General features: G+C 42.9%; 2 protein-coding genes across 17 annotated transcripts in view; one reads left to right on the top strand and one right to left on the bottom strand.

Annotated features, from left to right (window-relative positions):
- Positions 1–730: 730 nt before the first annotated feature.
- Positions 731–10,799, top strand: padi2 (peptidyl arginine deiminase, type II). Of its 2 annotated transcripts, none has more exons than XM_058055955.2 (17): positions 731–895; positions 3,805–3,976; positions 4,105–4,174; positions 4,299–4,360; positions 4,895–5,012; positions 5,223–5,372; positions 5,440–5,615; positions 6,693–6,796; positions 6,911–7,022; positions 7,151–7,258; positions 7,519–7,670; positions 8,026–8,173; positions 9,305–9,398; positions 9,469–9,548; positions 9,718–9,858; positions 10,060–10,308; positions 10,422–10,799. In XM_058055955.2, exons 1-16 carry the CDS (start codon positions 759–761, stop codon positions 10,291–10,293), a joined length of 2,058 nt encoding a protein of 685 aa, XP_057911938.2. In that variant the 5' UTR covers positions 731–758; the 3' UTR covers positions 10,294–10,308; positions 10,422–10,799. The 2 variants fall into 2 exon arrangements, with proteins under 2 accessions (XP_057911938.2, XP_057911940.1); XM_058055957.2 differs by lacking the exon at positions 731–895 and adding an exon at positions 2,139–2,312.
- A 1,123-nt stretch (positions 10,800–11,922) lies between these two features.
- The window catches only part of rap1gapb (RAP1 GTPase activating protein b), an 87,087-nt gene continuing 74,491 nt past the window's right edge, over positions 11,923–24,518 (bottom strand). For 10 of the 15 annotated variants that reach the window (XM_058055946.2, XM_058055950.2, XM_058055941.2 and 7 more), the window contains 13 exons: positions 21,583–21,738; positions 21,423–21,494; positions 21,247–21,333; positions 21,020–21,166; positions 19,055–19,186; positions 17,019–17,096; positions 15,836–15,945; positions 15,339–15,455; positions 15,101–15,230; positions 14,326–14,380; positions 14,104–14,237; positions 13,231–13,278; positions 11,923–12,927 (listed from right to left, as the gene is read on the bottom strand). In XM_058055946.2, coding sequence (XP_057911929.2) covers positions 13,270–13,278; positions 14,104–14,237; positions 14,326–14,380; positions 15,101–15,230; positions 15,339–15,455; positions 15,836–15,945; positions 17,019–17,096; positions 19,055–19,186; positions 21,020–21,166; positions 21,247–21,333; positions 21,423–21,494; positions 21,583–21,738 — 1,227 coding nt within the window. In that variant the 3' untranslated portion in view covers positions 11,923–12,927; positions 13,231–13,269. The remainder of the gene's footprint in view (positions 12,928–13,230; positions 13,279–14,103; positions 14,238–14,325; positions 14,381–15,100; positions 15,231–15,338; positions 15,456–15,835; positions 15,946–17,018; positions 17,097–19,054; positions 19,187–21,019; positions 21,167–21,246; positions 21,334–21,422; positions 21,495–21,582; positions 21,739–24,518) is intronic. The other 5 variants (XM_058055954.2, XM_078798646.1, XM_058055942.2 and 2 more) reach the window with 4 other exon arrangements.

Raw genomic sequence — 24,518 nt, 5'->3', positions numbered from 1 at the left:
CAAATTGTGGGTATTAAAGACAATAATTTCAGTGAATAACATACAATTGTTTCAGCAAAATAAAGTCAAATGTGCATAAACTACTATTGTCTCTCATTTAAATCGTCTGCTTTTTGCTTCCAAAGCCATCCTGTGTCAAATGACTCATTCCCTGAGTTTGTAAACAACATATGCTGTAAATATAACAATATTAACAGTAGCGCCAACACAACAAAATGTTGATCTAATCACACAAGCATCAATTTATTTTTCTATTTCCTGTCATCAATTACATCTTCAACCACTGTGAGACGCTGTCATGCTTTTTGTTCGCTGCCTCTGGTCCGTATCAGGTGAACTCCAAGTGAACCGAAATGTGTCACAATAAACTATGTGACCTTGCTTTTCTTCTCATATTCGCCTCCAGTTCCGTAGTCTTTGTAATTAACTATACTGCTTCCCAGTTGTGTAAGCTCGGATGTAACAAAGAAAACATGCTCATAGACAGCCCGGAGTGTAAATGGTTATTTAAAAACAATTTATCATCTGTAATGTAATCATCTGTCAAACACTTGACCGCACCTGCATGATTAAAATAATATTCAACAGAACATATGTATTCCCCTGCCAAAATGTTCAACTAAGCTGTGTGCCTTCAGGCCATTCTGGCGTCTCTGCTCCACCTATACACTCAAATTACAATCTGGAAATACTACCTGGGAACAACAAGCTCCTAACAAAACCAGCCAACACCACGACCACCACTTGTAGCTGCAGCCATGTTGCAACAAACCTCTTCTGTCAATGCTTTTCCCAAGAAGAAAAATGAATATCAACGCACAATCCGCCTGGACACATGTATCGCTCAGAAAGTCCTGTATGTGGTCGGGACCACCTTGAAGACAAACCTGGGCAGGTATGCTGTTTACATCACTTACTAGACGACCGACACACTTCTAAAGACAATGAAAGCTGCATGTTTTTAAAGCTGTTTTTGATGGTCTTGGTGAACTAAACTGTGGTGTTTATTACCTGAAATTGGAGAGGCTGTTCATTCTCACTCACTGTAATTGTAACTTTGCTTTATGGTTTAATTTAGTATTTTAAACATGCATTCAGGTTTCATTGGGATACATCACATATTAAAATTCACAATTCTACATCCAAAAAGCAGTTGGAAGAAGCAAACTTATTTTAATCCTAACGCCCCTTTTTTTTCAGGTTATGCAATATTTCTCCCTGTTTTTTTATTACATTATTGGGTAGTAATTGAACATTTACCAGATCAATTAATCAGTTAATAATTGTCATTTTACAAACAAAGACATTCTCAATTATGCAAATTAACATTTTTTGTAATACGGTTAGTGAGAGAACTGTATATTTGTCGTTTGTTGTTTTTTTTTTTATTAGCTCTTGTCTGTTTTCTCTACAACAAAATTCATTCATTTTCTACCGCTTGCTGGAGCCTATCCCAGTTGTCTTCAGGCGAGAAGCAGGGACTGGCCACCAGCCAATCACAGGGCACATACGTATAGACAAACAACCATTCACACTCACATTCATACCTATGGACAATTTGGAGTCGCCAATTAACCTAGCATGTTTTTGGAATGTGGGAGGAAACCGGAGTACCCAGAGAAAACCCACGCATGCACGGGGAGAACATGCAAACTCCACACAGAGATGGCCGAAGGTGGAATTAAACTCGGGTCTCATAGCTGTGAGGCCTGCGCGCTAACCACTCGGAAAAATAATACTAACTTTAGATCTTGGGCGACTTTACAGATGTCATTTATACATAGGTTGAACAGTTTTGGTCCCAGCAGTGACCCCTGGGGTATGCCATAAGATATATTTAAGCTTGCAGATCTTCCTGTGTGTGGGTTTTCTCCAGGTACTCCAGGTAAGCTTTCCTCCCACATTCCAAAAACATGCGTATTAGGTTAATTGGGAAGTCCAAAGGATGATTAATAATCATAAACACCAATATCTGAGTCACGCAACCAACTTTTGAAAGTCCATGCAGCTACAGCCACTGGAAGATGATCAGTCAGAGACAAAGAGAGGGAGGGCTGTCACATGACACGGTGTTGTGTCCACTAAACTGACCAATCAGACGCCAGGGCTTAAGTCTTACACTAGTAGCCTCCATTTGTCACTTGTTGAGCTCTGTGCCGCTGGTCCAGTTTAGGTCAGGACCTGCAGAGGAGACACTGTAACAATATAACAGCAGCCATCATGATTCACCCCCGGACTCTCAGAGTCGATTATGATAAAACTGCAAATATTGTATGTGTGGTAGGCTCCTCACTTCACGTGGCGCTGAACAGGTAGGTTTATGTTGCTGTAACGAGTAATTTATATTGTATGTACACTTACTCATGTACTGCTTTTTAAGTACTGCAGATGTATTCAATGAAAGAGGTATTCATTGAACTAAAATACTGTATATGTTGATATAGTGTTGTATAACTGCACTTTGTACATCATACTATGCCTGGAACTGTTCCTACTACTTTATTGACTTAATGCTAGCTTTTGAATTAGCTCCTCCTAACAGTTACACAAAGTCAATATTATGTATGTACTGCAGATGAGCTGGCAGTTTTCTTTTTAAATACATTTTATCACTAAAAGGGGAGAGAGAGAGTCAACAAGCCATCTTTTGTCGCTGTGCAAACACCAGACACTTTGTTGTTCCATAGAATTGCATGTGTTGTTCCAAATGTCAGCCAACACAGCACATCTGAGTGAGACTGGATTACTGAGCAGGCACAAAATGGAAGCACCCGTACGGGTCCACTCATGTGCACCTACTCCGATGGCATTCCCAGTGATATCGCATTCCCATGTCTGCCCACCAGGCCTGCGTGTCTACGGTCAATCATGCATTGCAAGGATGTTACCAGCAAGTCAGGGCACGTCTAGTTGCAAGCGTGGGGGTACTTCCCACCATACAATTGCTGCTTCAGAAAAAAAGTGAGTGGAGAAAACGGTGTTGGAAAATGTGGAATTGTTGAACAAACAAAGGGATGTTGAGGCCTTGAAGGCACCGCAGCAAGTCGCATCAGGTTCAGCAACTGTGACTTTGGATAAACAGCCTTGTTAATTCTTTACTGTGTTATTATCGCTGTACATTGAACATGTAATCATAGCTTACCTGCATCTCAACACCTGCACCAATAGCACACCTGTATCAAAAATGCTGTTTTCTTTCATTTTCTATGCTGCTTATCCTCACGAGGGTCGTGGGCATGCTGGAGCCTATCCCAGCTGTCTTCGCGTGAGAGGCGGGGTACACCCTGGACTGGTCGCCAGCCATTCACAGGGCACATATAGACAAACAACCATTCACACTCACATTCATACCTATGGATAATTTGGGAGTAGCCAATCAGAGCTATTATGATAAGACATGTCTCTATCAAGGGCTGCACGGCGGTTGAGTGGTTAGCGCGCAGACCCGAGCACAGCTAGGAGACCCGAGTTCAATTCCACCCTCGACCATCTCTGTGTGGAGTTTGTATGTTCTCCTCGTGCATGTGTGAGTTTTCTCCGGGTACTCCGGTTTCCTCCCACATTCCAAAAGGGGTAGGATTTAATAAGCTTTGCTTCTTCCTACTCCTTTTGGACATGTGGAACTGTGAACTGATTATGTGATGCATTCAATTGTAATCTGATGCATATTCAAATGAAATTATACCATTGCCATTACCATATTTTACATAAAAAGCTTAACGTCGTCCTCTCACCTAGACGTGAACTTTTCCAAATGCTTCATGTAAACATGAGCCTTTGGTCTAATCTGGCCTCATACTGCAGGTGTGCGCCTCCCAACTCCACGTTCTTCTCCGTGAAATGCACTCCCAGCGTCAAGTACGATATCATCCCGCCTCCCAAGGAGTCCTCTCATCTCTCCCCCATCACCCTAAATGAAAAGTCAGTGCTGCTCATCTCCATGAGCGGTGCCAGCCAGTATGAAAATGACAGCAAGGTAAAAAAGGACACAAGTCAAGTTCATTTATGACAGCTTTTTAAGCAGGAGTAAACATCTGCAATATTATTTTAATGAATAGTTAATCACCTGAGGGCATATTAACATCAGTTTCATTATTTTGCAAGCTATCTGTCAGATACTACAGCCAGGATAAAGACATTTTGGGGAACGCAATCCTGCACCTAACAGCGCTTGGTAAGTTAAACCACAAGAAAACTAAAAACAAAGATAAAAAAACTAAACAAATATTTAAAAAAGGGTATTTGTTTATGCATGTTAACAATCTCAAACAAATGAAACCTCTTTCTCGTGCACATAGAAATCTCTCTCGATGTGGACGCAGACCGAGATGGAGTTGTGGAGAAAAACAATCCCAATAAGGTGAGCTTGAATTTCCATTTTTTATATTTACATCAAAATATGTATTGGTATAATTTACATGTTATATAAATATGTAATCATTATTATTCTGTATAATATGGATTCGGGGCTGCACGGCAGTCGAGTGGTTAGCGTGCAGACCACACAGCTAGGAGTTCAATCCCACCCTTGGTCATCTCTGTGTGGAATGTGCATGTTTTCTCCGGGTACTCCGGTTTCCTCCCACATTCCAAAAACATGCTAGGTTAATTGGCGACTCCAAATTGTCCATAGGTATGAATGTGAGTGTGAATGGTTGTTTGTCTATATGTGCCCTGTGATTGGCTGGCGACCAGTCCAGGGTCTACCCTGCCTCTTGCCCGAAGCGACAGCTGGGATAGGCTCCAGCATGTCGCGACCCTCGTGAGGATAAGCGGTAGAAAATGAATGAATGCATGAATATGGATTCATACTAAGAATCATGATAGCAACATGAGTTAAGAAAGCGCCCATCCTGACATTAATAGGTTTGTTTTTTTGTTCAAAATGTCTTAGGGATCCTGGAAGTGGGGGCCTGATGGGCACGGAGCCATCCTATTGGTGAACTGTGACTCGGAGCGGAGCTATTTCCAGAAACCAGACAATGAGGTGGACTACATCTCCAAGTTGTCAGGTATAGAAGAACCAGCGCAGAGTGCAGACCTCCGCTGAGGCCAAACGACCTTCAACATGACATTCAAGTTCATATTTGGCAGTAAAGTTAACTTCCACATATTCTGTAGGTTTTTTAGGTCATCACTGCTCCAAATACCTAAATGTGAACTTTCATCCAAATCTCCACAAAAAGATACCTAATGTTGTGGCTGTCTTTACATGCTTCCAGACCTGAAGGACATGTCCGTCATGGTGCTTCGGACACGTGGCCCAGCCAGGCTTCCAGATGGCTACAAGCTCACCATGCACATTTGTCAAGGCCACGCAGACGGTGTCAGAGTTTACAGGCCCAAGCCTCGCTATACTAGCAACTCCATATGTGAGTAAACCTGGAATCATGTGACAACACCTGGAAACAAACATCTATGTTCTTCTTCCTTATGTAGCTGGTGTGGCAAATGAATTCGCCCAAGTGCTGTGCAGCAACGTCTTGTCCAGGGAGGTGCCTTACCTGGGGGGTGCAGCCGAGATGAACTTTTATGTGGAGGGTCTGAAGTTTCCCGACAAAGACTTTGACGGGCTCATCAGCATCAGCCTCAGCCTCCTGGAGCCCATCTGCACAGTAAGACGGTCCTGTGTGTGTAGCAGCTGTACTGGTGGACCAGAATTTACAGAAAACTATGTAAATTCTGGTCCATGATGTAAATGAAGGGCTCCATATGGGAGTTTCCAGAGGAAATGGGAGGGCTGATAATTATGTCCATCATTAGCATTACTGGTATGCAGTGAGGGGAATAACGGCGTTTAAAATCACGTTACTAACGCCGTAACTTTTTTCAGTAACGGGTAATCCAACTAATTACTTTTAATGTCAGCATAACGCCGTTACCATTTTCGACACTCCTACCTAAAATTATATCACCGACTTCATAACTAATGTGCAGCACAGCGACAGTGTGTGTGTTGCAGAGTGACACGGGAGGGGGTGAGATAACCATATAAGAAATGATGATTGGCTCAGGTTTTAGTAAAATTGCGTCTTCAGCCAATCAGATAATTGAGTGGGCGGGCGTTTAGAGCACATAGGCAATGAGGATTGGCTAAGGTTTAGTAAAATTGCGTATCTGGCCAATCAGAGAACATAAGTGGGCGGGTGTGTAGAGCACATAAGCAACGAGAATTGGCTAAGGTTTACTAAGCTTGCGTTTTTAGCCAATCAAAGTACTTAAGTGGGCGGGTGTTTAGAGCACATGAGCAACGAGGATTGGCTAAGGTTTAGTAAAATTGCTTTTTCAGCCAATCAGAGAACTTGGGTGGGCGGGTGTTTAGCGCACGTCCAAACAACGTTTGCCAAATGGAAGTACAGACACTACTTGAACCTCGTTGATGTCAAAGGTAAAATATACATTATGTCCATTAAATAAAACTTTGTCCACGTCTTGTGTGAGCAACTCAAACCCACAGAAACACCTGTCGACAGCAATAAATGTAAACCTCTGTAATGGCACCCATCTTTGCTGTGGGGGGAGGGGGGACAATCGTTACTTTCATTGGTAACTAGTTACTTTTCAGTGGAGTAACTCAGTTACTTTTTTTGAGAAGTAACTAGTAACTATAACTACTTTTTCAAGTAACGTGCCCAACACTGCTGATATGACATTGTTATTGTTATTATAGCCAAGTATCTATCTGTTGACAGGGTCTCCCCGAGACTCCCATTTTCACAGACACGGTCATGTTCCGAGTGGCACCTTGGATCATGACTCCTAACACCTTAAGGCCTGTCGAGGTGTTCGTCTGCAGGTACAAAGTGTACTGACCATAGCAACCCTATTTGTCTTTATGGTTTTAGAAACTAACTTTATCCTGAAGGTCTTTTAACTGCAAAAATTGTCTCATGAATACTTTCTTCTTCAGCACCTCAGATAACTACTCCTTCCTGAAAGGAATGAGGAGTCTCGTTGCCAACAGCGGATACAAACTAAACATTTGTCATGAGTACATGAACAGAGGAGATCGCTGGATGCAAGTAAGTGTCAAACTAATCCTAACTTTGTGTTGGTTGAAAAATGTTTCCAGAGTCATTAAAACTCCAGTGATGAAAATGCTCTCCTGTCACTCCAAAACGTACAGTAAGAACGACATATTTTTCACTAGGATGAGTTGGAGTTTGGCTACATTGACGCTCCGCACCACCGCTTTCCCGTTGTCCTGGATTCACCTAGAGATGGAAAACTTTTGGACTTTCCGTACAAAGAACTACTGGTGAGAAGCTCTAAACGTTATTTTCATTGTCTATTAGGCTGAATTCCAAATCCACCCTTTACACACAGTCCACAAGAATTCTCCTTAAATCAATGGGAATGGTAAGTGCTAAGGGGCGTACACTTACCCCTAAACTCTTCCTTTTAGGACAATTGGGACACCACTCGATTCCTGTTGATGTGCAAAACCTGAGGGCTAAGGGATTCAGCTTTAGTGTCCACACAGACATGAAATCTTCCGTATGCTATCGATGTCTTCAGGGTCCTGACTTTGGCTACGTGACGAGAGTGGCGCTTAGAAAAGATGTCAGCAGTCTGGACTCATTCGGCAACCTGGAAGTCAGTCCTCCTGTGACTGTGAATGGGAAAAAGTACCCGCTGGGAAGAATCATCATTGGAGTGGCCTTCCCTACGTAAGTCGGCATCTCTCCGGCGCTCCGGACTGCATGTTAAAATGTGTAGCAAAGCCTGCTTTTTTACAGCGCTATTCTCCATGAAGCGGTGGGTGTATGCACGGTTCAGGCTCATCTAGCTAAGGGTGGGTCAGAGGTGGGATCACATCCATGAGGAAGGCCATTTTCCCTTCATGATGTCATGAAAAGCCACAACATCAAAAGCGAGCGCTTGAGTGCAAAAATCCTTTTTGTCACATTTGGTGTTCATAAACAAGCTCTAGAGGCACATATTACCGTGTACATCATAAAAATGTCACATTTGCATAAAAGGGGATATGGCAAAAGAAAAATGAAGTATTTGTGTTTGTTTAAGGACCACCAAAGGACGGAACATGACCCAAGTGGTCCAGGACTTCCTTTGGGCACAGAAGGTTCAGCAGCCCATTGCTTTGTTTTCAGACTGGTTGCTTGTCGGCCATGTGGATGAATTCATGACTTTTGTTCCTGCGCCTGACAGGAAGGTAAACATTAGCACCGTTAAACCAATGGATGCTTTCATGTCCGAGACTACACTCCTATGGAGAGCTTAATTAACAAATGTACTTACTGTATTTTCTGGACTATAAGTCACACTTTTTTTCATAGGTTGGCTGTTCCTGCGACTTATACTCCAGAGCGACTTATAAATATTACATAAACACTGGACACCTTTTGTGTTCATGTTTATTTTTTGTGTAGCTGAATAAGCATTGTGTTAGCATATCTTACACCTATTCAGCCTGTTCTCTATTATTTTATTGTTAGAACTTGCCTTCCAAAATGATGTAATGTCTGTTTTGGTTAAGTAGTTTGTAAAATAAATTACCTGCAAAAAATGTGACTTATACTCCAGTGCGACTTATGTATGTTTTTTTCTACCTAATTATGCATTTTTAGCCTTGTGCGACTAAAGTCCAGAAAATACGATAATTCATTATAACATCAGGGGCTGAATTTTGTAGAGCAGGCGCAGGCGCAGCATACCTTCCAAATGGCAAAGAAGGAGGATAGAAGGCGTGAGAGGGTTTAACACAGCCTAGTGTAATCTTAACCAATCAAATGAACCGCCTTTTATGTCCTTTAAATATACATCAGAGGTACATCACAATGCGAGCCGGTGGGAGGGATGGAGGCGTGGGTGCGCGGTGTTGCGCCAGACTGAAATTTGCAAAGTACACTGGCCACACCCCGTTCGTTGGCAGGGCCATGCACTGCGCCTGCACGTAGTCTATGAAATTAGAGCCCAAAATGTTATCAGTCACTTTGAGACATGAGACCTTGAGAAATCTAGGGGGTCTCAGATCTGAACTTTAATAACACATCAGCAGCTTTTTATCACCCAAAATACATTGTTACACTGTTACTGTAGACTACAGGCTAGACTACAGTAACAACCTTCTCACCGGGCTCTCTAAACGACAGCGGCTGTACATCCAGAATGTTGGTACTTGAGTCCTGGCAAGAACCAGGAAATATGACCATATTAGTCTTTGGTGACCATAATATGACCATAATAGTCTTTCTATTAGGCTTTAGAAAGCTGCTTCTGACAATACCGGTGCCACGGTTCAAACTCTCAGTGAGCATCTTATTAGACATTGTCTCATTGGCAGGGCTTTCGTCTGCTGCTGGCCAGTCCAGATGCAGGCTACAAGCTCTTCAGAGGCTTGAAGAACAACGGTCACGGCCAGGCCAGACTCTTTGAGGGTAGGTCTTTCGTTTATTATTTCATCATCATATACTTCCAGACACTTATCTGAGGGATACTTCCTCAAAGGTCGCAGAGACCAAGAGCCAATCACTGTGGACGACATACTCGAAGATGCAGGCTTCCAAGCTGAGAACAACTACGTTCAGGTGAGTATATGAACTATACACTATAGTGTGTTTTGTCAATGTACATTTCTAAAATCTCATCTTATTATGGTAGGCTCCATCTCGTGTACCGTCTCGCCATGTGAACAGACAACCTCATGACACCCGTACTCTTTCATATGTGCAACAACATGATTTGTGTGTCTTCCAGAGCTGCATCGACTGGAACCGAGACGTACTGAAACGAGAGCTGGGCCTCGATGACTCCGACATCATCGACCTGCCCATCCTCTTTAAGCTACAGCAGGACGAAGATAATGAATACAGAGCTGTGGCATTCTACCCTGACATGGTATGTTGGGTTTATTGAGGTTAGGGTTGTATGCTGCTGATTCTGGTACCGGTGAGTGGTACTGATGAGTGGTATTCTTAAAACCCTGGTTTAGATTGGTTCCGACGTCCCCTTGCAGCAAAGACTAAACACTTAATTTAATGCCAAACAACACAAGACAGTTTTTAACGTCCATAAGACGCCGATCACTTACATTTCCAGGTGAACTTGATCGTCCTGGGCAAAAACCTCGGCATTCCCAAGCCGTTCGGTCCAAAAGTGAACGGCCGCTGCGCCCTGGAGGAAGAAATGAGCTCTCTGATGGAAGACCTGGGCCTCAGCTGCACCTTCATTGATGACTTCGCCTCCTACCACCGGCTGCTTGGAGAGGTCCACTGCGGCTCCAACGTGCGAAGGGAACCCTTTGACTTCAAATGGTGGAACCTGGACATGTGAGCTGAAGTGTTTGAGGTATAAGCCACCACCGGTTATGTAATTGTCGCCTTTGTTAAACATCTTTATTTACAATAAGCATTTAAAGCAATATGTACAACCAATTCTTTTTTTTTTTTTTTTTAAACAAGGGCATCAGCTGACTGAACAGACAAGAAGAGAAATACAATCATTTACAAACAGAGCACTGAAAAAAATCCAGTCCAAACTGGTCTACTTTGGATTTGAACAGTTAGGCCAGACACATCGAGGTGCTATTGTGATCAAGTCACTAGGGGGCGCAAGAAATCAATGCTTTTCGTTTCAAGAGTTTGACCTGAATCATTTATCAGTGTTTCTGCACATCCCTTTTTTTTTCCAAACTGTCAATCATTTGTGCCTGCTTTATTTCATCACTGACTCAGGGTGCGTTCACACTTGTCATGTCTGCTTCAGTTAAAACCTAAAACATACTCTGGTGCTTTTGTTCTGTTGTTATGGTTCATTAGATCAAATGTGAACGCCAGCCTCTGAGAGATGGACTTTGGTCCTCTTGCAAGTGAACTGTTGCTTGGTTTGGTTCACTTGAGGTCAAATGTGAACGCTTCAGAAAGCATGCAGAATTGACAAATAGGAAAAGAAAATGCATTGGTGTGCTTTCGGTGTGTGGCAATTTGTAAATATAGTTTAGAAGTTTCATGAAATCTACACTGGCAAATGGAGCACAATATAAAAATATGCAATATTTTAATTATGTCACTTAATAGGTCAGGAAAGCTGACTTTAGAGTTTTTTTTTTAATGAAAGGATGTGGGGGGGCACTTTCATATTGTTCATATTGATTAAACAACCCAATTCAATGTAGGTCAACATATACAAAGTTGGTCATTAATAATAAAGACAGGTCACAAATCCCCCTATCAAAATTTTTCCTTATTTTATTTAGATTTCTGGGGCATGAATGTCCAAAACCCATTCAGGAGTGCCCCCCCCCCCCCCAGAAAGTGAAAAAAAAATCTGCACCATCCACTAGGTTGTCTGATTGACACTAAATCCAATACACATCATTTTAGTGTGTTAGTTTCCTGTGTGGCCCTAATCTTCCTCTGTTGGTTGTTTTATTTATTCATTCATTCATTCATTTTCTACCGCTTATCCTCACAAGGGTCGCTGGGGTGCTGGAGCCTATCCCAGCTGTCTTTAGGCGAGACGCGAGGTACACCCTGGACTGGTGGCTAGCCAATCACAGGGCACATATAGACAAACAACCATTCACACTCACATTCATACCTATGGACAATTTGGAGTCGCCAAATTAACCTAGCATGTTTTTTTTGGAATGTGGGAGGAAACCGGAGTACCAGGAGAAAACCCACGCATGCACGGGGAGAACATGCAAACTCCACACAGGGTGGGATTGAACTCGGGTTTCCTAGCTGTGAGGTCTGCGCCCCAACCACTCAACCGCTGTGCAGCCGTTGTTTCATTTATAGCCAATTTAAAAAAAATCAGCTGCGAGTCTCAAATGGGCCACACTTTGGACAACCCCTGCATCCGTTTTTACTGTGCAGTCTTCTGTCCCATGACAAAAATAACAATATAAACGCAAAGCAAACTGCACCAAAGTGCGCACTTTTAGTGTCTTTTTTTTAATTTTATTTTCCAATCCACAAGTGTGAACGCAGCCTTAAAGAAACCGAGATAAGGGGAGGGGGGGAATCGCTGAAGCATCAAACCCCGATTTGCAAATAAACAGTGAAGCATGATGTGCCGTGTGTTACATTCAGGGATAAAGACAAGCTCTCACCTGACACAATCATCGTAAAGGCAACTTCAAGATGAGTCACAGTGTCGTTGAAAAATAGACAAACAACCTTAGCTTGTCTTACGTCGCAAACATATCCAACATGTATGTGGTTTCAATAAAACATTAAGCACAGGTACAACATGGCACCAGAGGACGTTTTGTTTAGTTTTTGTCAAGCGGGTTGACACCATATACAGTACACACACACACACACATGTGCTTACGCACACACACACACTCACACAAACAAACAATAACCGAGTGACATTTGGTGATTTCAAATGCTTGTTGCTGGTCGAGGCACCACAGTAGACATATTTGGACATATTTTCATAGAATTATTGGGATTAAAAAATGCTTCAGTTGTCATTCAACCATCACACAAGTAGCCTCAATCTAAAATGAAGCAAGACAAATACTGCTGGTTGCTGAAAAAAATGCTTGTTAAATAAGTCAGGGATTCAAAACCCTCTCAACCGCCAACTCACGTGACAATAAGATGTGAGATCTCCCGTCTCTTGACTTTTCTTCCATTGCTCTCGCTTCCTGTCCATCCCCCCCAAAAATCTAACTAGGATGGTTGCTCACTGGTCGGGATAGGCCAAGCAGATTTAATCTGTCAAAGCAGACGACAAACAGTAGTGATGCTGTGTGACCTTTAAAGAAGGACTTTGAGAGCTGGACTCAAGGCAGGATGTGTCCTCGGAGTTTCTTCAGGCGTCTGTCAGGACAGGCGGCGGATTCCGAGCCAAATGTTTGGAGGATCTGGCTTCAGAGTTGACCTCTTGTCAGTTGAAGAGGCGACGCAACCTGTCGCTTGGTTCTGACATGTGGTGCCTCTCGAAGAAATGCTGTGACAGAGGTAAACAGGAAGTGGAATATTTAAACATATTTTAAAATAAAGTCATCTCTGGACTTGGGAATTGTACATTTTACTTCAGCAAATAGGCCAACTTGGCATGATGTTGCTGTTAAACTGTGAGTTCATTCTAGCTAACACAACTTAATGTTATGTTCTCTATCACGTTGGACAAGTAAAAAATAATGCAACAATTATTATAACAATATAACAATGCAAAGTGCGGACTCAAAATCCCACTTGCTAGAGCTAGCAGCTAGAAATAGTAGAAACAGTCGTCACCATTGGGTCTCACCTGATGATGGCGTCAATGTGGTGAGTCAGTGGCATGTAGCTAACAGTTCTGTGTAAAAAAAAAAAACGTTACAAGTTTACAACATCTTGGGCTCTAATTTTGTGGCACAGCGCAAGGTGGCGTAACGTGGCGCAGCCCATGCAGTGGTAGTTTGGTTGTGTGCACAGCCAATTTGGTAGACTGGACTGCGTCGAGATAGGCATGGCAACGGATCTGGGGAGGAGTCCACATTTTCAGCTTGGCGGAGTGACAATTTCGGGACAAAACAACCCACCAAAGGTGCGGAGAAAGCTGGTCAGCTTCGACCTGGTCTATTAGTGGCGCAGGCGAAGCGCAGGCGAAGCGCAGGCGAAGCGCAGGCGAAGCGCAGGCGAAGCGCAGGCGAAGCGCAGGCGAAGCGCAGGCGAAGCGCAGGCGAAGCGCAGGCGAAGCGCAGTCTGCGTTATGGTAAATTGGCTAACAGGCGGCCAGTACAGACACGTTACCAAGACAGATTTTTCAGAGTGCCGCGCACATTTCAGTGGAAAAAACAATAACAGCAACCACTATTTAATGTAAGCGTCTGAACCATTATTCTGAATGTATTCTTTTTGTATTCATATTCCCATTACATCTAAGACGTCACGCACAAACTCAACCTGACGGCAGCTGAAAGTAAAATGCTAACCAGGGCCGACCCTACAGTGTCGCTAGGCGGTGCTGCTCACAAAATTTGCATAGTACACTGGCCACACCACGTTGGCGCACCTTAGGCGTGGCGCAAAGCAGGTGCGCCACGCCTGGTCTACAAAATTAGAACCCCTTATGTCAACTTTGAAAAAGATCTTTAAATGTGAAACTACTACATATTTGCTGCATTTAAGACTGACTCACCGAGAACTTGCGCTCCAAGGGGGGGCGCTCCGATTTTGGGCAGCCGTCTGTGGTTTTAGACCCGGGTCCCTTCACACTGTCGGTTTGATGCTGGAGGCGACTGGCTGCAAGGTGGGTAGAAGAAAGATGTGTGGCTATTACATGAAAAAAGAAACTACAAATAAATAAAAGTGTATCATTCGTGATTGTCCGAACATCTGTTGTGGAATTGAATTTCCTCACCTGAGAGGCCGCCGTCATCCAACGAGTGTCTTGGTGTCATGGCGGACACGCTTTCCTGCAGGAAGACACACACACACCATTGTGACATTTTATGACGCCTAAAATGCAAAAGCAGGGCTGTACGGCGGAGTGGTTAGCGTGAAGGCCTCACAGCTAGGAGACCCGAGTTCAATTCCACACTGCCATTTCTGTGTGGAGTTTGCATGTTCTCCCCAAGTTTTCTCCGGGTACTCCGGTTTCCTCCCACATTCCAAAAACATGCTAGGTTAATTGGCGACTCCAAATTGTCCATAGGTATGAATATGAGTGTGAATGGTTGTTTGTCTATATATGCCCTGCGATTGGCTGCATGGCGACCAGTCCAGGGTGTACCCCACCTCTTGCCCGAAGACAGCTGGGATAGGCTCCAGCACCCCCGGCGACCCTCGTTAGGATAAGCGTTTGAGTAGCAAACGTGGGAATCGCGGACATTTCATGAAGTCATTAGGAAAAAACACCTTCCCCAGGCTTCGCTACACATCTTAAAACAAAGCCTGGAGCTCTGCCAAGTATGATGTTCCTATTATGTTGTATATGAGTTATATTGTATATGTGACACAGACATGGGCAAACAGCTCATTAGCATTAAAGTTACAGACACAACTCAATCCCAGTAGGGCTTACTAGCTTGCTAAATTCTGGTTAGCACACCTCCAAATCGCAATTGTGGGACCTCGAGACACATTTAAAATAGTTAAGAAATAGGACCATTATGGTATAACGTTTCAGCACCTACCAGTCCGGTGTCGTACTCCTCCTCGGCCTCGTTCTCTTCCACTACACTTGCAAAGCTGCTGGCGTTTGAGGAGGAGCGGGAAAGGTCCTGAGCCTCGGGAATGGATGGCGCCCTGCAACACATGGCCAAACTACACACCTACGTCACTTTGACCGCTCTTAAAAACATACACCATACATGCTCAGGCTAGCTCAGCTTTCCCGGGAACATCATAAAACGAGAGCAATATTTTATCTACCTGTTCTTGGCAGCAGGGAATTCTGGGGAGCTATGACTGGAAGAGTTGTCCGACTTATTTTCCTGTAAGAGCAGGCCGCTGTCGGATGTCCTGTGGGTGCAATGTGACACCTCGTGGCTGCAGCGTGAGATAGAGATGTCAAGTCAGTGCTTGTGTTGTTGTGAGAGTGTTGCTGCAAAACACAAAATCTATCCATTTGTTGCAAACGTTCCAAAAAGTTCCAAAACTCAATGGAATGGAATGAGATGCAAGAAAGATACTTGAAGATCTAAAATACAGTTGAACAACGCAACCGACAACAAGATGGCCCTGCTCTTAAAATGCGCTTTCTATTCTTGGTAGTTAAATAAAACAACTGCAGTCACTTGCTGAGGCAATACAGTAGTCCAGGTGTGTCCAAAGTGTAGCTCCGGGGCCATTTACAGTCCACAGTTTCGGGAAATGCCAGTCCCTCAGACTATTTTTAATGTCCTTATTTCATTCTCTGATGGTCTCACCTCCTCTCTTGGACCTCCTGGATGTTCTCGATGCCGATGGCGCTGCTGCGACGGGAGCTGAACGGACCACTCTTCTTCCTGGTGGGGCTCTTCCCAGGAATGATGAGTGACTGACAGCCGGAGAGGGAGAGAGGAGAGTCAGAAACACGAAACAACGTGGATGACACCACATGCTATATACACACAACATGCTGCTTTCACAACTCTACGTCAGGGTTGAGCGTGTCAATGGCAATTTAAGAGAGAAGGCTAGCAGCTGGAATTGATCGATGCGCAACAACAGTCAGTAGATCCAAAAGTTGTCCTTTCTGCCCAAACAGTGTAAACCAGGGGTGGGCAAACTTTTTGACTGGCGGGCCGCATTGATTTAACAAAATTGACGGGGGGGGGGGGGGGCAGACTCGATATTTTACACGTAAAGTGCATTATAAATTTATAAAAATAATAAATGTATTATTATTTTATATTATTTGTTAGTATTTTTTTATATTATTTATTATTATTATAATATTAAATGTATTATTATTTTATTATTAAATGTATTATTATTTTTATTATTAAATGTATCATTTATTATTATTAATATTTAAATTATTTGTATTATTAAATTCAATTAAAATTATGAAATTATGACATTATTACATTACAAAATTATTATTATGTGATTGTGTCCCTCTTTCAGGAGCACTTAGTAACCAACAGGATGAATGTGAGTGTGAATGGTTGTTTGTCTATATGTGCCCTGTGATTGGCTGGCCACCAGTCCAGGGTGTAACCCAGGGTGTACCCCGCCTCTCCCCCGGAGACAGCGACCCCCGGTAGAAAATGAAATAACAAATGAACGGCCCAAAATGTTGGACTCCTCCCCAGCAGGAGTCCGACATTATTCCGTATAATCCACATATCAGACTCGGCATTAGCACCTTTCAGACATCTTATTACAGAGGTCAGACTATCCAAATGTCAAAATGTCTGGTGGACACGTCCAATTTAAATCCGACAATAATTCATGCTTACGAATAAGGATTAATTTTCATCATCTTTATCAAGAGAGCTGCCACGAAATGCAAAGATGAGCGAGGACCTGTCAAACAAGCCATCACATCACATGAGCAATAAATTAGCTGCAACACACAAAAAGAAAACACAGTGAGTGAACAAGAAGGGAGAAAGAAACATGAACCTCTTCTATTGTTCCTATCCCTATGGCGCTGCCTCGGCGTCCATATTTACTGGGACTTTTCCCTGGGACAAGCAATGACTGAGCCACACAAGCCGGGACGGGGGTCACGGGGGGTGAGTGGGTCGCGGGGCGATGCAAAAAAGAGAAAACAGATGGCAGTTTGAAAAAGAAAAGAACACATCACAAGATCTCGTGCAGCACACAGAAGTTCACAACATCGTATACGATATCGACACGCTGACTGCGGGGATGAGCGTGCTACTACAATTCCCCCCGCCCCCCCACCCACCCACGCGAGAGCTGACAGTCGGTATCAAACAAAAATGAGACTATTTCAGTTTGTACAGCTTGTATAGCCGTATAGATGAACCATCCATTTGCAGTACAACACAAAGATAACTATGTCTTGTCTACAGTAAAACATTGTGGTGGTAGTGTCATGCTCTGGGGCTGCACGAGTGCTGGGGAACTGCGGTTCATGGTGGGCAAAAGTGAATTCAGGTCTCTTGGTAGGTCATTTGCCTGTCTGGTGACAAAACAGAAACATGTTCGTTGTCACTTGGAATGCCATGGAATATGACAATCTTTGGGGGAGATATGTTGGGACATTGTTATAAGTGATGGCACAAACCTCTTCCTCTGTTTAGACAAAGATAGCTTTCTTTCAAACAGGAATTTGGACAATAGCCACGTATACATGGACCCAAATATTCCAATTGCATTCCGTTCATACACCTCATTCCGAAAGAAAAGCGCCAATCCGAGTGAACATATAATCGGATTCACTGGGGTGGAATATTCCGTTCCCCGATCCGATTGCGTTATCTTGTACCCGCTCAAATGAGAAGTTGTCAGGGTATGTTCTTCTTCTTCTGTTGTTTATTCTGTTGTTAAGCAGCTTTCGTGTGCATTAGCGCCATCTGTGGAACAGAATCTAAACCCTTCTATACTTTATTCATAAGTCCAGTTCTATTAAAAAAAAAGAATATATATATCTATATAAAACATGTCCCGAGTTTAATTATAAAATATTAGCAAGATTGAATTTTACCTTTATCCGGATTCGTTCTTTCAGCGCATGCTCAGATATGACGTAACACGCAGCTCGAGACGTTCTTCAGTTTTAAAAATGGAGGATAGAAGTCGACACTGTACTGCTGCGGAAAGTTGTTTGTGATCCAAATTAATTAATTTTCAAGGCTGGATGGACGAAAAACTCGCAATACGGAGTTATTCCAACAAGTGAAAGAAGAACTCAGGGAAGTCGGTATCACGTGATGTCGATGTTTACGTTTTACTGCGCATGCCCCATTGACTATTCTGCTTGATTATGGCGGCGCATGTAAACAAGAGATTAGAATATTCCTTTCGGAGAGGTAATTTGGAAAGATTCCATCCGGAAACAGGAAAAACCTCTCATGTAAACGTGGCTCGTATTGCCCTTTCTGTCTGAATGAACTACTGACTCTGGGCCTGTAAAAACTGCTCACAAAGTAGTGTTAGGACATCTATAATGGTTGCTCGGTCTCTCCAATATGGAGGTCATTGAACTCCTCACTGCATTCACTTGTGTTGCCAGCTATTTAGACAATAAATAGCTTCTGGATCTAGACTGCTATTCAAGCTGTATATTGACTACTCTATGTTTACTTTTTAGTGTATTGTCCCTTGAAATACAGAAATGTGAGATCTGTACTCACTTTTGAAAGATACCCCACATTACACGGACAGTTTCATTCTGCAGCCATACATGCACAACAACAACACTGAGGTCACATGCACTGCAGCAGCAGAGGAAGGAGCAAGGGAGTCTGGGTAGTCAAAACGTCTGCGTACACGGAGTTCACTTCACCACTAAACAACCTCCTCTTATTGATGGATTCTATTTCTTTTCATACTCCAGTGTCACACCGGAAAGTGAGAATCCCGACGTGTGAATGCACCAAAGAAATAAATAAAAGGAAGTGAGAATGGGATGAGACACATACAGGGTGTAGTGTAGCAGGTCCTCCACTGACACACACCGTGCTACTTACAATGCCGGGTGTTTTGGGGCTCTCAGCCAGATTGTGGGTAAAGCTGCCACTGTGACTAGTGGAGACTGTGTGTGACTTCTTGTTACTGAGGCCCATGGCGTCCATTGATTGGCTTCTGCTGCGGATGACCCGCTACAGAGAGAGATGAGGAGATACGGTCACTGGGTGGAGGCGCGGAAATCTACATTATTATTATTAATTATTATTATTATTAGGGTTGTAATATTGTGCAACTTTTAAAGTCAAACACCCTCAGGCCTTAATACTGGTATGCAATTGTTCATATGTTATATTTGGTACTAATAATCAATAGTCAATATTTAATTTTATTGGACTTATAGTTTTGTTGAGTGCATGCCTGCTTATACATGTAATCTATAGCCCAACACTAGGGGGCAGTGCACACAAGAGGGAGAGCTTATACAAAAATACCCTAACACCTACAGCCAACCAAACTACAGAGATGGTACCCTGATCTGCAAGATTTGTGGGCTTTTTTGGTTCATTTTTGATATCAATGATCATCATCGCTGTTCGAATTCACGCCAAAGCCGTTTGATATCAAACTTATGGAACAGAAAAAAGGCTCTCTTCAAAAATGTTGCCACAAAGATGAAATTATAAAATGGAACATATCTGGGTGGAGTTTTCATGTTCTCTTCTGATGGTAAATGTTTTTTTTATATTAAGATGCAGCCACATTTTGATTCATATATTTGTCCATAGATTGACATGTATTAAAGTATTTGTTGTATTGTAGGTATAGGTAGGTTGATTACAATTATTATTTATTAATATAATATAATATTAATTAATACAATATTTTTCAATACTATTTAAATTATTATTTCTTAATATAATATAATTTCTATAATTTATAGAATATTAATTAACACAATATTTAATAATATTATTTATTATCAAAATTATATATATATATACAATTAATAATATATATTATATATTATAATTTCTATAAATAATATAATCTATTAATATAACATTTATTAATATTATTTATTATATATTTGATGCCATTTGGCGGTGCATATACTGTCTATGCAGGTTTGCAGTGCAGCCTAGACTCACTCATTCATTCATTTTCTACCGCTTATCCTCACGAGGATCACGGGGTGTGCTGGAGCCTATCCCAGCTGTCCTGGGGCAAGAGGCGGGGTACACCCTGGACTGGTCGCCAGCCAATCACAGGGCACATATAGACAAACAACCATTCACACTCACATTCATACCTATGGACAATTTGGAGTCGCCAAATAACCTAGCATGTTTTTGGAATGTGGGAGGAAACCGGAGTACCCGGAGAAAACTCGGGGAGAACATGCAAACTCCACGCAGAGATGGCCGAGGTTGGAATTGAACTCGGGTCTACTAGCTGTGAGGTCTAGGCTCATATTTTAAGAAAATCGGAGAGGTAACAGTGAGAGAGTGAAAGATCAAGAAAGACATTTACAGTACAAGGTGTGGCTCACAAATGAACGTCAGCAGACAAACATGTGAGTGAACGCTGGCTGCCATTAAGAAGAACATGCAACATGCATCATCAGCTCCAAGATGAGGAGCCATTAAGATGTTTAAGAGGCAGACACAATCACACCTGCCACCGCTGCGGGATGGCGGCATGGACGTGCTCCAGCGGGCCCAAATGGTCATTGATGGAGCACGTGCAGTCAAAGTGCCTCTCGTACACAACGTGGCACTCCAGCATCAAAAAAAAACAAAAAAATTCATAAATGCGGCTGTCACAAGCCAAGCGAGGACGTCAACCGCCACATAGGTCTGGTCCTTTGAGATACGAAACCCATTTACTACACTTGGCTTTCTCGTGAATGAGTACCCAGAATCCCCCAGGAAGCCAGAGACAAGGGAAAAGCGTTGGCGAACGTTGTGCGCTCATTCTCTCATGCACATGAAGTTGTGCCTTATTGGACAGAGTAGAAGCTGTACCTTGAAGGACTCAAAGAATCCTCCACCTCCCCCACCGCTGCCACCGTTCTCCAGCTTGTCTTCATCTCCGCCCAGACCCATCATGGACTGGCTGTTGATATGGAGCTCCTCATATAAGGTCTCCAACAGGGCTGAACGTGTGCGCTCCTGAAACCAAATTGATTTTCATGCATAAAAAAAAAAAATTCTGTCCATACGTAGAAATATTTGAGATGGACTCTTCTCACCTCCAGCTTGGCAAACTTCTCCGCCTTGTAGCAAGCGTACTCAGCATTGATGAGCTTAGTGAACAGGAACTCTCGAAGCTCAGGACCCTGAGAAAGATACAGAAGAAATAAAGGTCCATGTTGACCTCTGCTGTTTAGTCGTGCTTCCGCTTGCGTGACGTGACGCCATCACTGACCTTTTTGAAGATGGCCGGGTCAGGCAGGGCCGGCCCAAAGAAGGGCACGTCATCCCTGGCTGTCACAGACACCTGCCGGAGGAAGAGGTGGAGCACAGATGATGTCAAAAATGGAAAAAAAACATGGAATTTTCTACATGTTGGCTGCATGGAGACAAACCTTATAAGTGACATTGTCTGTGCATGCGTTCTCCACCTGTATCACCACGTAGGCATGCAGGAAGTTGGACTGGATCATGTCGGGAACGAACGGCGTGTTCTCCTCTTGGAACACGATGGCGAGGATGTCGTTGCCTATGTGCCGTTTTCTCTGCAGCTGGATGACACACATAGATATACTATTTATTTATTATAAATATATACAATTTATAATAATATATACAATTATTCATGCTGGAGCCTATCCCAGCTGTCTTCGGGCGAGACTGGTCGCCAGCCAATCACAGGGCACATATAGACAAACAACCATTCACACTCACATTCATACCTATGGACAATTTGGAGTCGCCAATTAACCTAGCATGTTTTTGGAATGTGGGAGGAAACCGGAGTACCCGTAGAAAACCCACGCATGCACAGGGAGAACATGCAAACTCCACACAGAGATGGCCGAGGGTGGAATTGAACCCTGGTCTCCTTGCTGTGAGGTCTGCGCGCTAACCACTCGACCGCCGTGCAGCCCATTATACAATAATTAATATTTATTCATGCGCAACAAGCTATTTTGTAACTTTATGATTTGCAGTGCATGCCAAAGTTCACTGTAAACAATGAACACCAGAAGGTTACCTACAGCCACAATGGTTTTGATTTACACACCCACTTCCTGCATATGCCTGAATGTTGTTATTAAAACAGACAGACATCCATGGGGGCTTCGTGGCTTACAACCAAGATCTTTTGAACATTTATGAACAATATAAACGTGCAGTTTAGAAGCCTTAAACCAGGGGTCAGCAACTCGCGGCTCCAGAGCCGAATGTGGCGCTTCAGCCTCTTTGTTGTGGCTCCCTTTGCAATGCTGGTATTTTCTTATCTGAACTACTTTGATATACCCAAATTCCTCATGAATTTAACGACCAAAACCGTGGGAGACTCATAATTCGCTGAATATGTCAGCTCATCGGAGCTGTTGGTCGCCGGCTAAAAGACAGGCTGTCAATTCACTGAGTTACACGTTTCTTCGGGCGTCAGGTAGTCGGGTTTCACCAAGATGATACAAAGATAACCCTACGAGTTGGCATCCATTACACATTCACACGTACTGCACTTCTATTTGTTGTATTCTCTTCTTAGAATGTGATATTTAGATGTTGTTTTGCAGCTCCAGGCCATTTTTCTTTAGTGGGCAATGGCTCTTTTCATAGTAAAGGTTGCCGACCCCCTGCCTTAAACAATAGAATCAAATGGGAAATGTTCAAATGGATGTTCTTTTAATGAAAGTTGGTACTAAGACTGCATGAATGCAGTTCTTGTCATTGAATGCAATTGCACCTTTTTTTCTCACTTTTTTCACGAGTCAGTCTGTGTAAGGTGCCGACTGTCCGCCGATGCTATAATGACAGCGTTACCACAGTAACCAAGTTCCATCCACTCGAGAAAGAATACAGGAGCATTCATCCAGCTTGAACATCACACATGGAAGAACACCAGTCGTGACAGATATACTAGATAAGGAGTCAGCAACCCACGGCTCCGGAGCCATATGTGGCGGCTGTTCAGTCTCCTTGTGTGCAGCTCCCACGCCAATCTGATTTTTTTGAAATACCAAAAGCGAAAACAGTTTGAAATAATCAATTCATGACAAGTCCATGAATGCATCTGCACTCATTTTTCACTTCGGATTGGATGTGCAAGAAAAATGAACAAACAATGAATGTAAAGTTGAAAGGCACTTTTCGATGAACGCTCCAAACTCGATACCACTTGATAGCGTTGCGACACTAACTGCACATGAGATCATGAGAAGCGAAAAGCTGTTCACAGATGGAGAATACATGAAAGAATCGTTCATAAAAATATCATCACATCTATTCTCTAAATTGAATACACAGGAAATTATTCAGAAAATGAAATAAATGTGTTTTTCTGTCAAAACAGTCAAAAAAATGGCAACAAACATCACCAGGAGGCCATTTGATAAATGAATTCAGTGCAAACATATTGAATTGCCCGTGATGAGTCAAATTATGTAAATGATATTAAGCAGACAGCACTGATATGCAGATATGTGATATGTCGACTATGTCTTCCTTTAATTTTACACAAATACAAGAACAACTCGGCTGCACAGCGGTCGAGTGGTTAGCGCACAGACCTCACAGCTAGGAACCGTCTCTGTGTGGAGTTTGCATGTTCTCCCCGTGCATGCGTGGGTTTTCTCCGTGGACTCCGGTTTCCTCCCACATTCCAAAAACATGCTAGGTTAATTAGCGACTCCAAATTGTCCATAGGTATGAATGTGAGTGTGAATGGTTGTTTGTCTATATGTGCAAAGGTTTTACACCCCGCCTCTCGCCCAAAGACAGCTGGGATAGGCTCCAGCACCCCCGTGACCCTAGTGAGGATAAGAGGTAGAAAATGAATGAATGAACAAGAACGACTCCAAAGGGCCACATAGTTCAGTGTTTAAATTATTATATTATTATTACTATTATATGTAGTCGTCCGCATGCACTCTGCACTCATTATAGTTTGTCTGTTGTTGTAACTGGAAAAATAATAAAAAAAAGATTATAGTTCATAATAGTTTATAACCTGTGTAATGTTTTGCGGATTCAGACTATTTTTCTTGACTGGAAGAAGAAAGGCTCTTTTGGTAAAGGTTGCCGACCCCTGCACTAAATAGGCAGACAGACTGTATCAGACTTTAACGACTTTAATCCGACATCTTCTCTTCTGTCAGTTTTTGGTGTTGAAGAAAGTAGTTCCGATTAGTTGATGTAGTCACAAAAGTAAAGCGTTTTTCTTCTGATAACAATATGTGTTCAAAACATACAAACCCCAAGCCTCCGAATCGCATGGCACTATTTTCTCTCTCTTCATATCACTGCATGTCAGTGGTTGCACACCTTTCCATCACCTGTTTGACACAGT

Source organism: Doryrhamphus excisus, linkage group LG18, assembly GCF_037039965.1.
Source record: "Doryrhamphus excisus strain RoL-2023G ecotype Guam linkage group LG18, RoL_Dexc_Guam_v1.1, whole genome shotgun sequence".
In the NCBI taxonomy this organism is placed as follows: domain Eukaryota; kingdom Metazoa; phylum Chordata; class Actinopteri; order Syngnathiformes; family Syngnathidae; genus Doryrhamphus; species Doryrhamphus excisus.
The sequence above is the reverse complement of the archived record's forward strand: the minus strand, read 5'-3'. Positions and strand labels throughout refer to the sequence as shown.